A 15,682-nucleotide genomic window follows, 5' to 3' on the forward strand; every position below is an offset into this window, starting at 1 on the left:
TTTCTTTAGTCCCTTTTATTCTTTTACCTTTTGTCTTCTGACTGTATTTTTAAATAACCTGTTTTCAAGTTCACAGATCTTTCCTTCTGCTTGATCAATTCTGATGTTGATATTCTCCTGCATTTTTTATTTCACTAATTTTGGAGTTTTTTTTTTTTTTTTCAACTCTAGAATTGTTTTTGGAGTTTTATTTTAATTTGTCTGTTAAATTTCCAATTTTTATATTTTAGTGCTTTCTTGATTTCATTGAATTGTTTCCCTCTGTTTTACTGAAGTATCCTGAGCTTTAAAATAATTATGTCCATGGTGCTCGTGAGGTCTCCTGCTACAGGATTCCAGGGATCCATGGTGAGAGCAGGCCAATCCTCACGTGCTCAATTCATCCCTTCCCCAGGAGTTACCAGAGGCCAAGAATGTATTCCAGTGTGACACAGCCCCATGTAGGGATCCCAGCTTCTTCCTCTTTCAGACCAGCATCTATTTCCTCCTTCCATCCACTCTCAATGCCTTCCTTCCAAAGATGTGCTCAGAGGTTGCCAGTCTTCTGGTGTCCCAGTCCCTCAGTGGCAGATGCTCCCTCTAGCTGCATCTAGTTGGACATCTTGCTTCCCTGCTTTTTTGAATATACTTTAAAGGTGAAGTCCAGAATATTTTCAGATGGATTGGATATTGGTATAAAAGGTATTCAGACTACTCGAATATTGTAAACTGCAAGCCTATGTAAGATTACCAAAGGATTAATCGCAGATTGAGAAGGATTATGTTAGTCTATTTTGCATTGCTATAAAGGAATGTCTAAGACTGGGTAATTTATAAACCAAAAAAAATATACATTTGGCTCATGGTTCTGCAGGCTGTAAAAGATGCAGGCATCTTCTGACTTTCTGGTGAGGACTCAGGAAGCTTAGAGCCATGGCAGAAGGCAAAGGGGATGCTGGCATATCACATGGTGAGAGCAGGAGCAAGACAGGGAGGTGGATGTACCAGGTTCTTTTACATAACCAGATCTCACATAAACTCATATAGCAAGAACTCACTCATTATTACAGAGATAGCAGCAAGCCATTCATGAGGAATCTACCACCATGTCCCAAACACCTCAACATTGGGGATTACATTTCAACATGAGATTTGAAGAGAACTAAAATCCAAACCATATCAAGGACCAAGATTGAGCACTAGAATATTCTAAAATTAAAGGATCAAGGAAAAAGAGAAAGAGCAGAGGAGACACAGATAAGCAAGAAGAAAATAAAAAGGAAGTGGTAACTTGGAAACCAAGGCAGGAAAATTATATAAAAACAGCAATAATAATCAAGTGTTTTAAAATCAACTATTAATCTACCATGGCTCAATCAGGAAAGTCAAACCACTTTGAATATTGTACAATAAAAAATGTATTGCTTATACAATGGCAGGAGGACCTGAAAGCAAGATCCAAAGAGGGAAGTTAAGAGTTCAGGGAAAACCTGCTAACCAGCCTGCTGAAAACATTGGTATGAATGGATAATTTAGTTTGCAGAGAAATTGCAAGGAAGCCTGGTCATTCCAGCTGATATCGTAAGACTGCAAAGAACAGCTAAAGCAGAAATCCATGGAAGGATATTCTCTCTGCATACAGTGGTGCACTTGGCTTAAAGAGGTGGTATTTGCAAAACAAAGCTTCGAGCAGGGAAAGGAAGAGGAAGGACAAGCTGAAATCCACTGGCATCTTGTGTCTACTTCAATTCTGCCTTCTTAAACTTGTGAATATTTCCCTTTTGGGCAACTTTAACCCAACGGAAGTATAAAGAGAAATAGATTCTAGGAATTGTAGTTACAGCTTAGCCATGTTGACATAAAACAAAATTATCACAGTCCATCAGTTTTCAACCTGAGAGCTATATACATAGGTTTAAAACATATTTTATTTTCACATAATGACAATAGCAAAATCTTGTTTTAGGCTAACCTGATACAACTGTCTCTCATACAAATGAAAACAATATGTCTTTCAAAAGAAGATATAAAGTTCATATACCACAATGTCTCTATATGTTTTTGGGTAATGTTCAGTACTTTTCTAGCCAAGCACTGCTCCTCCCTGATATCCTGTAACTCATGCACTGAGCTATGACCTTCATCGTTATATTAATGTGATAAAATTACAACATCTTACTTTAAATATTAAGAACATAAGAAATAGAAATACAACAAAATTGCCAGAACACAAACATATACATGTCAATGTAAAGAATACATGCTCATAACTACTTCAGTCTTCATTTCTACATGTGGTCACATGGTCATAGCTGCAATTTGTATTTTCCTTTTTCCTTTACCTGCAGTCCATATTCCCTTTGCTCTTAGTGAGAAATTCAACTAACTGTGATTTCTTGGTGGTGACTCAAGCCTTCATTTCTAAAGAATCTGTCCCAATAACAATTTTGGCTGTATTGGCTGCTGTACTTTTTAAATTAAATTTACTTCAGAATATGATATAACTAAAAGATATCTCAGAGGATCTTCTGCATTCTAGTTTCACCCCTCCTTACCCAGTTCTATCAACATGATTTTTTTCCTGATAGAATCAGTTCTCCAATCTGTACAGTAACCTTCTTTCCCTGTTAGTACACTGGCATAAGAAGCCCAAGTGGCCAGGTGGCACACTCAATTTATAGCATATTGTAACCACTGCTGTGTTTCCTGATTCTAGCTTTCCACCCTCAGGAACAAAAACCTCTATACCAGAAAAGCACAGTGTTGCAGGAAAAAGAAACAAACATTTATAGTACATAATAAAGGGTAAAAGTGATGTGATAGAGACTGCTGTCATGATCAACCCTTGATTCAGTGACTCCTGGATATGGCAGAAACAGTCCCATATATTGACTACTGATCCAGAAGATACACCATGTTCTAAAGAACTTTACTCTGTCTCACAATAGCAATGAATTGTTACCTGGTGGCCTCAATTTCCAAGTCTTCCAAAGAAGATTCTACTTCAGGAAAATTTGGAAAAATCTTGCCTTTTTTCCGGTTTCTCACAGATCTTACTTGCTACATTAAATCCTAGGGCTTTCTGGGACTTGAATATTGTTCTATGTTTGGAAGAAATGTAATGGGATAGTGATAGGCCCTCAGGAGGGTCACCCTGCCCCTGAAAAGTAACCACTTTAACATATGTCATTATAGGTTTTTAGGGCAAGGAGAGGGAGATTTGCTTTCACTGTTGAAGTTAACAGAATTTAGGGGTCTAAGATAGACAGCATCATTGAAATCTGTACATATGCCATCATACTAAATTTTAAAGTTTCTCTTCTCCCAATAAATGATATAACTTTAAGGTGAAAGTGCAATATTGCAAATTCAATTTACATTGTAATGTAGCTACCCACAGAATTAAACTTTTGATTTGGTTTTCAGAAATTTAAACACTGCTATATGAGATAAGTCTTGTAGGGTAATTCTGGGAAGCCAAATATATCGAGATAACGGAGTAGAACTACGAAGAATATCTGGTGGAGAAGTCTATTGAACACTGCTGTTGCCTTTGATAAAATGGACTAGCTTGCAATCAAATCTCCCATTGTGGTAAAAGAAAGAAGAGAAACATCACTTAATGAGCACCAGTCCAAGCATCATAAAATATTCTACAGAGTAATAACATCCAGATTTCCTTTTCTGGTAGTGGTGTGAGTTCTATGCTCACCTGCTCTTATTCTGCTTTCTATGAAAATCTCCTGTAATTTACACGATAGGGTCACATCTGAAAAGGTTTACTGAGGAGGAACTCTGTCTCTGAAAAATGCTCACTTTTTTTTTTTTTTTTGACAGAGGTTTCCTCTATTGCTCAGGCTGGAGTGCAACGGTGTGCTCCCAGCTCACTACAGCCATGAATTCCTGGGCTCAAGTGATCCTCCTGCTCATCCTCCCCAGTAGATAGGATTATAGGTATGTGCCACCATAACTGGATGATTTTTTAATTTTTTTTTGCAAAAATGGGATCTATATATGTAAAATGCTCATTATTTCATTCAAGAGTGTGAGTTTGTGAGCCAGAGACTGGGGAATTGGTGAAGCTGTTCCAGGTCTCATAGCCTCCTTTAGGATTTCTGAGCAAAAAAAAAAAAAATGCATCCCTTAAAATATTCACTGGGTATCAAATGCTAAACACTAGTAGGCAGAGTTCAAAATCAATGAAGAACCATACATCATTCAAGTTTCTGGCACTGGAATTTCCATAGAAAAATCTTTGTATCTCCCTTAACCTCAGATCACAGCTTAGGCACCTTTCTCAACAGATTCTGAATTACTAACCAGAGATAAAGATGTAGAAATAATCAGCCCTTATACAAAGACTGTGGTTCTAGTGGATACTGCATACAGTGGGAGCAATTACTACCTCTGCCTAGATGAAAGGGTATGGTAGACAGGTGTCTGGAGAAGGGATCTGAAGGCAGGGATTATCTCTCAAGTTGTCATATTACTTTCAGCTTTGTTTCTATCCTTTATTCTTCTGCTGAACAAACTTTAGCTTAAAGCAGAAAACACAACTAGTTCAAACATGTGAAGCTCAAAATTATTTAACTCTTATTCAGTTTAGACTTCTGTTCTCAGGTAAAAGGAGCTGTTCTTGACTAAGTGGTGTTTTGCCTTCTTTTATACTTCTATGTAGTCCAATTTTAAATACAATAGAAATATGACTTTAGTGAGGGTCACAGAAATAAATTTACACAACACACATACTCTTGACTTCGTAATTTATAGTTTAAATCCTAAGGTAAATAGGATGCAGTTCAAACAGCTGTTTTACATCCATACAAAGACAGTCACTTTCCCCTAGCCAAAGAAGAAGGACACACATTTTTCTCCAGTTGATTCTACATTGTAAAGTTTTAACTTTACACTATTCCTCCTCTTTCGCCATGTTTCATATACTCTCCACTTTTAGTCCAACTATTGCTTTAGCAAATAATTTGTGAAGGTATAAGATAATGGAACCTCACATGTAACACAACTCATGTCTCCTCTTTTTGGCATGAGTCACTTTGATAAAATCCATCTTGCAATTAAGCTTGTGAAATCTAGAAATATAAAGGAGTTAACACATTCTGGAGAAATGTCTGGATTGATGGAGATAAGAGGTGGTGGATGAATATTCCCCTTTTTGGTCCTTTGGATCGACAATTCTGAGCATATATATACTTCAGTGTTCTTTAGGAGGTCCTTGTAAAATTGCCCTGCTTTAAACAACTCGAGAATGTATCTTTGTGTTGATTTTCCCTCTTTCTTGGTTCTTTCATGTATGGAGCTAGAATCCTTATAGATTATTCAAACTTTTTTTTTTTTTTTTTTAACTGAACAGCTCGGGAAAGTACCCTTGTGTTATTCCCTTTTTCTTGGTTCTTTTTTCCCTATCTCCAATCCTAATTCTGGGGATAAATTCACAAAATACTCCACCTGTCTTTATATACTTGTCCCAGGCAATTCTTTCGGGAGGACTCAGGCCGAGGCAACTCCACTTCTGTATATAATTATTATTTGATTTGGATTATTGTTAGTAGTCAGCAAGTCCGCAATGCTTCAGCCTAGCTGAATTCAAAAGTTCAAATAAAGACCATGAGCAGTGGCTCATGTCTGTAATCCCAGCATCTTGGGAAGCCAAGGTGGGTGGATCATCCGAGGTCATGAGTTCGAAACCAGCCTGACCAACATGGATAAACCCCATCTCTACTAAAAATACAAAAAGTTAGCCGGGTGTGATCGCACGTGCCTGTAATCCCAGCTACTCAGGAAGCTGAAGCAAGAGAATTGCTTTAGCCTGGGAGATAGAGGTTTCAGTGAGCTGAGATTGCACTATTGTACTCCAGCCTAGGAAACAAGAGAGAAACTCCATCTCAAAGAAGGTTAAAAAAAAAAAAGTTTGAATATTCTAATTCCATGCATCTGCTTCCACTCATATAATTTTATTCAGGCAGACAGTTTCACACAGTGGCACAGTTACCAGGAGCAGCTCTTAGTTCTTATCTTCTTTTCTAAGGGAGTTTAATTAGAAATAAAATGCCTGCATCTATTCATCCAAATTGCAATATTGTGTCCAGTTGGTCTGGCTTACATCACATCCCAGGCTCAATTAGTCACTGGCCAGGATATGGAAGGCTTTGACCTCTGGAATAATTGAAAGAGGAGAGGAAGGTATAGTTCCTCAAAGAAAAATAAGTTTACTATTCCAAAATAACAACAGATATTTAATATTCATTACTTCTCTTTATCCTGTTCCTCTTCTTGCTCTTCTCTGCTATTTTATCAATATATACTTTTACAAACGATTATTACTATACAATAAGTTGGCGTCCATGTTTATTATGGTTTACCTTATCTTGCAAAGGAGAAAGACCTTTTTAAAGAAAAATAATAAAGTAAAATATATTAAAGAAATTAAAATAAATAAAAAATAAAAGAATAAGAAAAAATATGAAACCAGGAGTTAGAATAGATACCGTAGATACCCTCAGCTCATATTAGAGGGTATCCACAAACTTGACTGTAAGCTTTCTAGTGCTTACTGTGATCTATGAAATGCAATTAGTGAGAAAAGTATGTGGTTTCTCCATGCCAAAACAATATAATTATTCAGAAAAGGTAAGATACTCCTTTTATCAAGACCAGAAGTTCCTGCAGTAAGCCTCACCAAGAAAATCCTGTACCATTAACAAGATATACATTCAACCACTTATTTGTGGTAAATATATTGAAGTTAATTCATAGAACTCTCCTTCTAAAGCCCCTCGGTATAAGCTTAGGACATTATACTAAACTATAATTTAAAAGAAACAGTTATATGGATGTTGGATCTGTGTCCCCACCCAAATCTCATGTTGAAATGGAATCCCAAATCCTGGAGGTGGGGCCTGGTAGAAGGAGATTGGAAAATGGGGGTGATTTTTCATGAGTGATTTGGCACCATTTCCTTTGGTACTCCATCTCTCATGATAGTGAGTGTGTTCTCATGGGATCTGGTTGTTTAAAAGTGTGTGGCACCTCCTCTTTCTCCTGCTCTGGTAATATAAGTGCTCACTCCCCCTTTGCCTTCTGCCATGATTATAGCTTTCCTGAGGCCTCCCCAGAAGCTGAGCAGATGACAGCATTGTGCTCCCTGTACAGCCTGCAGAATTATGAGCCAATGTCTTTATAAATTACCCAGTCACTGGTATTTCCTCATAGCAATGAGATAACAGACTAATACAAATGTCAATCTACTGTAATCTGAGTATGTGGTTCTCTAAGAGTTTGGCTTAATTTAGGAACAAAATGCCAAATATGGAGACCAGATTTTTCTTAGGTCTGGTACAGTAGGCATTAATTCCTAGCAGCCCTTTGATGAAATAAGACAAAATGAAAGTCATATAAACTCAGAAAGCACTAAATATTATCTTAGAATTTTAAAAAATCACATTGATGTATTAAATTTTTTGAGAGAATTTACAGTACGTAAACATTTATATTTATTACTTTTCATGTATTCAGCAAATAGTACCCACTGTGTTCAATATGTCCTAAATGTTACGAATGTGATGGTGAGCAAGTCTAAATACAGTGGATGCTCTCATAAAGCTGAGAGTCTAGTGGAACAAATTGACATCAACAATCACACTTAAAAAGATATAATTACAAACTCATGTAAGTGCTCTGAAGAAAATAACTTGGCCCTGGTGTCTGCGAGGACTCTTCTAAATATTCATGCATATGAATCAATGAATCAATGTAATACTTTAGTTAACTCTATGAATTAGGCATTATGACTCTCCCCAAATTACATATCAGCTAGCTAAGACACACAAAGCAAAAGCACATAGCTACTAATGATACTTCCTGGAGGTGAACACAGACAAGTCTAACTCCAGAGTCAGCCATTTTGTTCCTGTAACATGTATTACAGTTTTATAAAACCATATAAAAACAAATTGTGAAGAGACCAAACTATCCTTATTTTCAGGTGATATAATCTGAAAAAATAGAGTTGGATGTAATTGATAAGTCATCCCCAGCAGGATGACATTGGCCAAATGATTACACCTGCCAGGGCATCAGCTATGCTTCTTCTGCTAAGTCACCTGGATAAGTGCTCATGTGGGGCAGCCCTGCTCCCTGTGCCCCCAGTCTCCTCACCAAGGGTGGGATTTGAGTCCAACCATAGCATTATTCGTGAATTACACTGACACTCAGGGCTAGGTTTTCTCTACTTGCCCCAACGTCAGAGTTCCCCCAGCAATGATCACTCTTCCAGCAATGTGCTTATGCCAGAGTGAATAATACACTTTCAAATTATTTATTATTGGCTTCAGTGGTGGGCTTTTTAAAATCCCAGTACTGTAAATGGGAGAAAATGATAAAACATGCAACAAGTTAGGCCCCGCCTTAACATAACTATTATTAATAAATCATCTACTGGTTCCAATAAAAGAAACAAGAATGATCTCACATACTACCAACTAAACAGTAAATGGTGTTCCTATACACCATCAGTAACTAAAAGGAAAGAAAGCTAAGATAGATTAATTTTCAAAGTAGCAAAACAAAACACGCCTCCAAAACAATCAAACAAAAGAAAGCAAGCAAGTAAATAAAAACAACCTACAGACTATCTAGAAATTACCTGTAAGCAATTTAGAAGGCTGTCGTAAGGTAGGTTGTAGCACAAGATTTAAATAAATGGAAACTAATAGAGTATTTCTGAATGATATGATTTAATATTGTAAAGATTTTAATTCTTCACAAATCTATGATTGCAAAATAATTCCAATAAAACTCAGAGTTTTGGAGAAACATGAGGAGGCTATTTTAAAAACTTACATAAAAGAGGCTGGGCATAATGGCTCATGCCTATAACCCCAGCACTTTGGGAGGGTGAGGCAGAAGGACTGCTTAAGCCCAGGAATTTGAGACCAGCCTGGACAACAGAACAGGAATTTGTATCTACAAAAATTTAAAAAATCAGCTGGGTGTGGTGAAATACACCTGTAGTCCTAGCTACTAGAAAGGTTGAAGCAGGAAGATCGCTTGATCCCAGGAGTTTGAAGCTGCATTGAGCTATGATCACACTACTGCATTCCAGCCTGAGCAACACAGGTCCTTTCTCTAAAACAAATACATAAAAAAGAATAAAAATGTATATGAAAGAATAAAATTCTGTTGCTTACTAATAGTATCTTTAAAAGATAAAACAGAGAAGAGGCCTCATGCTACTAGATATTAATCCATGTAATCCATGTTAGAGAACATTATCATGGAAACAGTGCATTCCTTATATAGGAACAGAAAGATACACTAACAGTGTTGTATACAAACACACTGAGCATAGATATAAAGAGGTCCCAAACTTTAGGGGAGAAAAGATGGATTATTTAGTAGAAAACATTGCAAAAAATGGCTCATTTTTGTGGAGAAAAAAATTGTGCCTCATTTTATGTGAAAGGTAAATTTGATACAAAATAAAGACTTGAATATAAAAGGCAAAATATAAAAACTAAGAAAAATATTAATAATACAATATGAATTTAAATGCATAAATACTCAAGTTTTTTCTTAAAGAAAATGCTTCAGAAACTTAGAGAAAATATTTGCAATGCTTAAAACAAGAAATTTACAAGAAACTGCAAATCAAAAGGAAACCTAAATAGAACACAAGTAAAAATGGGCAAAAAACATAAACAGGCAGTTCACAGCAAGGTTGAAAAGTTGCTCTATTACATCACTAATATATGAATTTAAACAGAAACAATACCAAGATTCTATGAGACTGGAATTAGAACTCAGAAAAAATGCCAAGTATTTGCAAATACGTATGAAATGAAATCTATTGTGCTTTGTGCACTGTTGTTAGAAGTTTAGACAACTGCAGATATCCAACAATATTTAGGGAAATTAAGCATGTTTGTTTTTTTGTGAATATATCTTTGAAGCAGTAATTTCACTCCTTATTGTGTACTCATTATATATTTGCTAGTTCATATTGAGTATTATTTTAGGAAAAGAAGAGCTACAGTTTACCCAGGTATTCAGCCCAAGACAATTGGATAATGAAACCAGGATGAGTTCACACCATGGAGTAGCAGGAAGCTTTCAAAAGCAGTGAACATGAGATTCATACACCACCCTAGAATGACTGTGAAACAGAGTGGAGTGGAAAAAGTCGAGCAGAAATTCTTAGCATAAGATCATTTATTTTAATAAAAATAGATACATATAAAAAACAACTGTTAATGTTCCTTATGGATATATATTTATCCAAAGACACATGTTAAACAGAATTGTGTAGCTGGAAAGAGAAAGAAAAATAGAGTGACAATTATGGCTCAAAGAGTAAAAATAATAAATAATGAGATAAAATCAAATACACCTTTGTTTTGGTTATTATTATTGCTGTGAAACAAATCCTTCCAAAGTTTAATAACATAAAACAATAGCAAAGACTTGTAACCAACCCAAATATCCATCAATGATAGACTGGATTAAGAAAATGTGGCACATATATACCATGGAATACTATGCAGCCATAAAAAAAGATGAATTCATGTCCTTTGTAGGGACATGGATGAAGCTGGAAACCATCATTTGGAGCAAACTATTGCAAGGACAGAAAACCAAACACCACATGTTCTCACTCATAGGTGGGAATTGAACAATGAGAACACTTGGACACAGGGCAGGGATCATCACACACCAGGGCCTGTCATAGGGTGGGGGAGATGGGGGAGGCATAGCATTAGGAGAAATACCTAATGTAACCAACATGGCACATGTATACATATGTAACAAAACTGCATGTTGTGCACATGTACCCTAGAACTTAAAGTACAACAATAAAAAGTAGTATTTATCATACTCATAGATCTATGAGTTAGAGCCTCAGAATGGCTATGTCTGAGGCCTCTGCTTAGAAGATTCAGATGGCTGGGGACATAAACACCTGGGGCTATATGATCCACTTCCAAGATGATGTCTGCACTCACATGTTTCAAACCTAAGTTGAGATCATTTAAAGACTGACCTGACTGGGACTGGCCAACAGAACACTTATACATGACTTATCTGTGTGGCTGAGGCTTGTCACAGCCCAATGGCTTGGTTCTGAGGGGACATCCTAAGAGGATCCTCCATTGAATAGGTGTTCCAAGTAAACCAAGTAGAGGTTCCATGGTTTTTGGTAACCTACTCTCAGAAGTCACAGTGTCAATGCTACCATACTCTATTGGATGAAGAAGTCAAAACCTCACTTTGATATAAGAAGTGGAGATGCAGTCTCCACCTCTTGGTAGGAGGGGTGGTAAAAGAAGCATAATGAAGGACTGGAGATATTGTCAAGGTCGTCTTTAGAAAATGTAACCTGTCACATTTGTGTACAAAAAGAAAGAGATAATGTCTCATGAGCTGAGCAACATATTAATCACTCCACATCTCAGGTCTCCCCCACAACACCCCCACACACATGAAAAGAAAGAAAAGATGTCTGATCTAAACGGCAGGTGGATGTGATCCGTAAATCTTTAGCCCTTGAACTTAAAGCTAAAATGTATGTAGGAATTAGATGGAAAAGAGGGAAAAGGATTTCAAGTGTAGGAGGCAGCGTGTGTTAATGCATTGCAGCAGGAAGGAGCCAGGATCATGGCATATACTAGGGAGTGAAACATGGTCAGTATGACTGGGACACTGTCTCAGCCTGTCCATGCTGAATTTACCTTCCTATAATAAAATACCTGATACTGAGTAATTGATAAATAATAAAGATTTAATTCTCACAGTTCCGGAAAGAAAGTCCAAGACCAAACTGTTGGCATTCAGTGTCTAGTGGGGGCTTTTCTTGCATCCTCTGGATAGGAGGAACACTGTGTCCTCACATAGAAGAAGGGACCAACCCTTGTTCCCTCAGCCCTTTTATAAGATCACTAATCTTATGAGAGTCCTGCCTTCATGACTTAATCTCCTCCTAAATGCCTCACTTCTTAATACTATTACATTGTTGTTTAGGTTTCAACATATGAATTTTGGGGGACATATTCAGATCACAACAGCAACTGAGAGAGATAGAATAGGGAGGTAGGTAGAGTCCAAATAATGTAGGTAACATAAAAAATGTTGCAGATCATTTTAATGAGAAAAGGGAGCAATGGATTTTTTATTTTTATATTTTATTTATTTTTTTTTTAATGACATGATTTTAACCAGATTTGAACAGAAGAATGGCCACTTGGCCCAGGTAGAAGTAGGTGAAGTGTTTAGTTTCATGTGTCAGGTAACTATCGTAGTTCCTCCCCACCATGCAATGCCAAGTGGGATTGTACTTCTTGTCAAATTCCTTGTTGATATGAGCTGCAATGTCCTCTACGTTGTTTTTATCCAGCGCCTGAGTAGTGCACTCCACTGAGTCCTGTTGCATCTCTTCCAACATGTCCGCGTTTTTGATCACGGCCTTTCTGTCACACATGGTCACCATGGAGAACTGCAAGGGTCTTTCGGGAAAGGTGCTAGCACCGATCAGGCCCCGCTGGAGCTGCCGTGGCTACCGAAGCCCTGGAGCCACACGCCTAGTGATCCATTGAAAAACAAGGACTGCAGCCTAAATTCCAAATACCAGAGACTGAAATTTTCAGGCTTGCTAAGGGAACACCTCATTGCTTGAATCTTTGCTGTGTTTTGTACAGGGCATTCTCTGTATTAGTTTGCTGTGGTTATGAAACAATTAGCAGAAGAGCCTATGTTTGTAATTATTTTCTATTCCATACTTCTGCCCCACGTTTTTTTCTCTCAAAATCCATTCCTTTAAAAAATAAATCTGTTGCAGATGAAAAAAGTAAATAAATAAAAAGACATGATTAAATGTATGTTTTGAAAATAATTATATTTCTGTAGTGTGGCAAATAAATAGGAGGAAAGCCAGAGTCAATATAGGAAAACCCAAATTTAGACTAATAAAGTGATCTAAAGAAAAGATAAAGTTTGCTTGAAATAAAATGAAAACAGTGGAAGTGGAACGATGTATACTTGTTCAGAGCAGGAATCACAGTGAAAATGCTAATAATTTGGATATGATAGAGGAAGAAGTAAGAATTATCCTAAACCGAGCAATTGGATAGACTCAACATTTTCTGGGAGAGGCAAAGTTGGTTAGGGTTATGCTTATAAATTAAAGCTTGATCGTGGATTTTGAACACAATATCTGTGCTCAGATTTTTCAACCGAAGTAAAATTTTGGAGACTATTGCATAAGTTTAATTTGCTATGAGTATTGAAAAAATTATTTATGAAGGTTATAAAGTTTAATCAAACCAATGTTTTCTAAAAATATTTGTTGAGAGTCCTTTTTAAAATCATTTATAAAATCATATTGAGAAACTGAAATGAACAAATATTATAAAACATTCTTTTAAAGAAGATGGATGAATACATATCTTACAAGAAGCCCAGCATAGTTTCTTTTGACCCCTATTTTAAATTGTTTGAAAAGACAATGTATCTGAGGTGAAAAACAGTATACAATTAATGTACAGAGAATGATAAATTTGGGGTCACATTTTAACAAGCCAGCAAAATTGGGAGAGAGACTAATGTCACATTGAAAACATTGAGCTAACTGATATTAATTTCTATAGCTAATTGTATTGAATCTGTTTATGTGCTTAGCACTTTACATGTTTAACTAATATATTCATAACAATTTGATGAATTAAGAAATAGCATTATTTTTATTTCAAAGACCATGAAACAGACTCAGGAGAGTTATATTTCTTACAAAAGATTACCTGCAAGTGCAAAAACAAGAATATAAATTTGTGTGGTTTCTATCCATCTCAAAGACAACCCAAATCTCCATGACAGGGAGACACAAAAATATTTATGAGAAACACTGCTTTGTATTTTATGTTTCTGTTCTACAAAATGAGATGTTATACAATAAGAGTTAATAAAATATAAAAAACTAGAAAACTGCAAAGTCTAATAACTTTGGATCAGACTTTCAAAATTAATCAAGTAGAGTATTTTAGATGATTTTTCTCTACGTCACCTGGAATAGGTGTGGAGGATTGGCAAACTGTGAATTATTTGGCTATGACATGATGAATATCTGAATGAAAAATATCTAGACATAAGACCCTAGCATGTGCTTCTTAATCACTTTTTGGCAGAATTGAAGCTTCTCATTTGTTTGCTAGCCAAGACTCTTAAGATTAGGTATGGCATCATTACGCATTAGAATGCTTTTATAACGTATTTCTTGGAAGGATTTTTTGAGAAGCCTTACATCTTAGCAAATGGAAACATAGACCTTTTAAGGTAATGTCCATGAATGAACTCAATGTAATTTTCCATTTTTTAACAGCTGCTGTTCAAGGAGATCATATACATACATATATATATATATATATATATATATATATAGCAAACCAATAGCACTTTATAATGTTTACAGGTAGACTTTTTGCTATATTTATTAAAAAGTAAAATCAAAATGCTAAATGGTAGATATTAATCAGACACAAAATAATGCATAGGTTCCACATGTATGAGTTGGTTTTGATGTCATGAAAGAAAGTGCATTTAAATGCTTTGATTAACTGACATAACTAAGAAAACTCAACTTTATGACCAACTGGGAATAATCTTTGGTGGAAAGTTGGCCTGTAATTACTTGTGTCTTATTTGCCTCTGGTCCTTTTTTTAATTTGGCTTTTACATTGCTGTTAACAGTTTTTAGCCTCCAGGGACATCAAGTTTTCCAACATTCTACCAGTAAGGAGAAAAAATGCTCTGAAAGTGTCCTGATATTCAAAGGCTCTTATACAGAGTCCTTGGGACACTTTATGAAGTCACTGGTCCACACAATTGAGCTTCTAGTGATACTAATAATAGAATTATAAGAAAATATTGAGTATGAATTCACATTCTTTTCTTGGCTCTCTCTTGTGTGATACATATTTGGTATCCCTTTCTCCTATGTGGTTTCTATGGAAAAATAAGGTCTGAGGTTTTAGTATTATTATTATTTTATTATTTTCTTAATAATGTAAGCATTCACCTCTCCCCTGAATGATCAGCAAAAACGAGAGTGGAGGCCAAAAACAATAGCAAAAATCCTAAGCTGGCTTAGAGAGTCTCTACTTCTTTCTATCTTATATGCTGTTATTAATCATTTATCAGTAGAATTTATATGATCTAGAAGAAAAAGATTATGGTATAATCCCAGAGAAAATACACAAAAAACTACCACTGTATCTGTCTCTAGTTAGCATCCTAAAGTAAAACTTCAAGAAAGGCCCTAGAGAATAGTATGTGATTTGGCCCAGCTTACAAAGGTAGAAACCCAAGTACGATTTAGAATCAAGTGCTGGGTAGAAACAAATATTTGCTTTGAGCATTGTCTTCAATGAAGGCAAAAACAATTTGGATTTTCGTACTTTTTGATAGTGGAATAAGTCTAAGACAATGAGTCCTATAAGATACTGGATTACAAATCTTAGAATCGCATTCCATGAATACATTTTCCTCCCTCAACAAAATTCCGTCAATCTATATTAAACCATTAAGATTCAAATGGTTTTAAAAATTGGCAAGTAAATAAAACAGTCATAGGGTTTTATTGGACTTTAAGTTCTCACATTCCTTAAATTATACCATGGGCAAACATAAATTTACAATTTATCTG

General features: G+C 35.9%; 1 protein-coding gene across 1 annotated transcript; it reads right to left on the reverse strand.

The window, feature by feature from the left end:
- Positions 1–12,128: 12,128 nt before the first annotated feature.
- On the reverse strand, positions 12,129–12,466 carry LOC117073340 (dynein light chain 1, cytoplasmic-like). The gene has a single exon (XM_033194150.1). It carries the CDS (start codon positions 12,464–12,466, stop codon positions 12,200–12,202), a length of 267 nt encoding a protein of 88 aa, XP_033050041.1. The 3' UTR covers positions 12,129–12,199.
- Positions 12,467–15,682: the final 3,216 nt, after the last annotated feature.

The sequence above is a fragment of the Trachypithecus francoisi genome, unplaced genomic scaffold, assembly GCF_009764315.1.
Source record: "Trachypithecus francoisi isolate TF-2019V2 unplaced genomic scaffold, Tfra_2.0 Lachesis_group4, whole genome shotgun sequence".
Lineage (NCBI taxonomy): Eukaryota > Metazoa > Chordata > Mammalia > Primates > Cercopithecidae > Trachypithecus > Trachypithecus francoisi.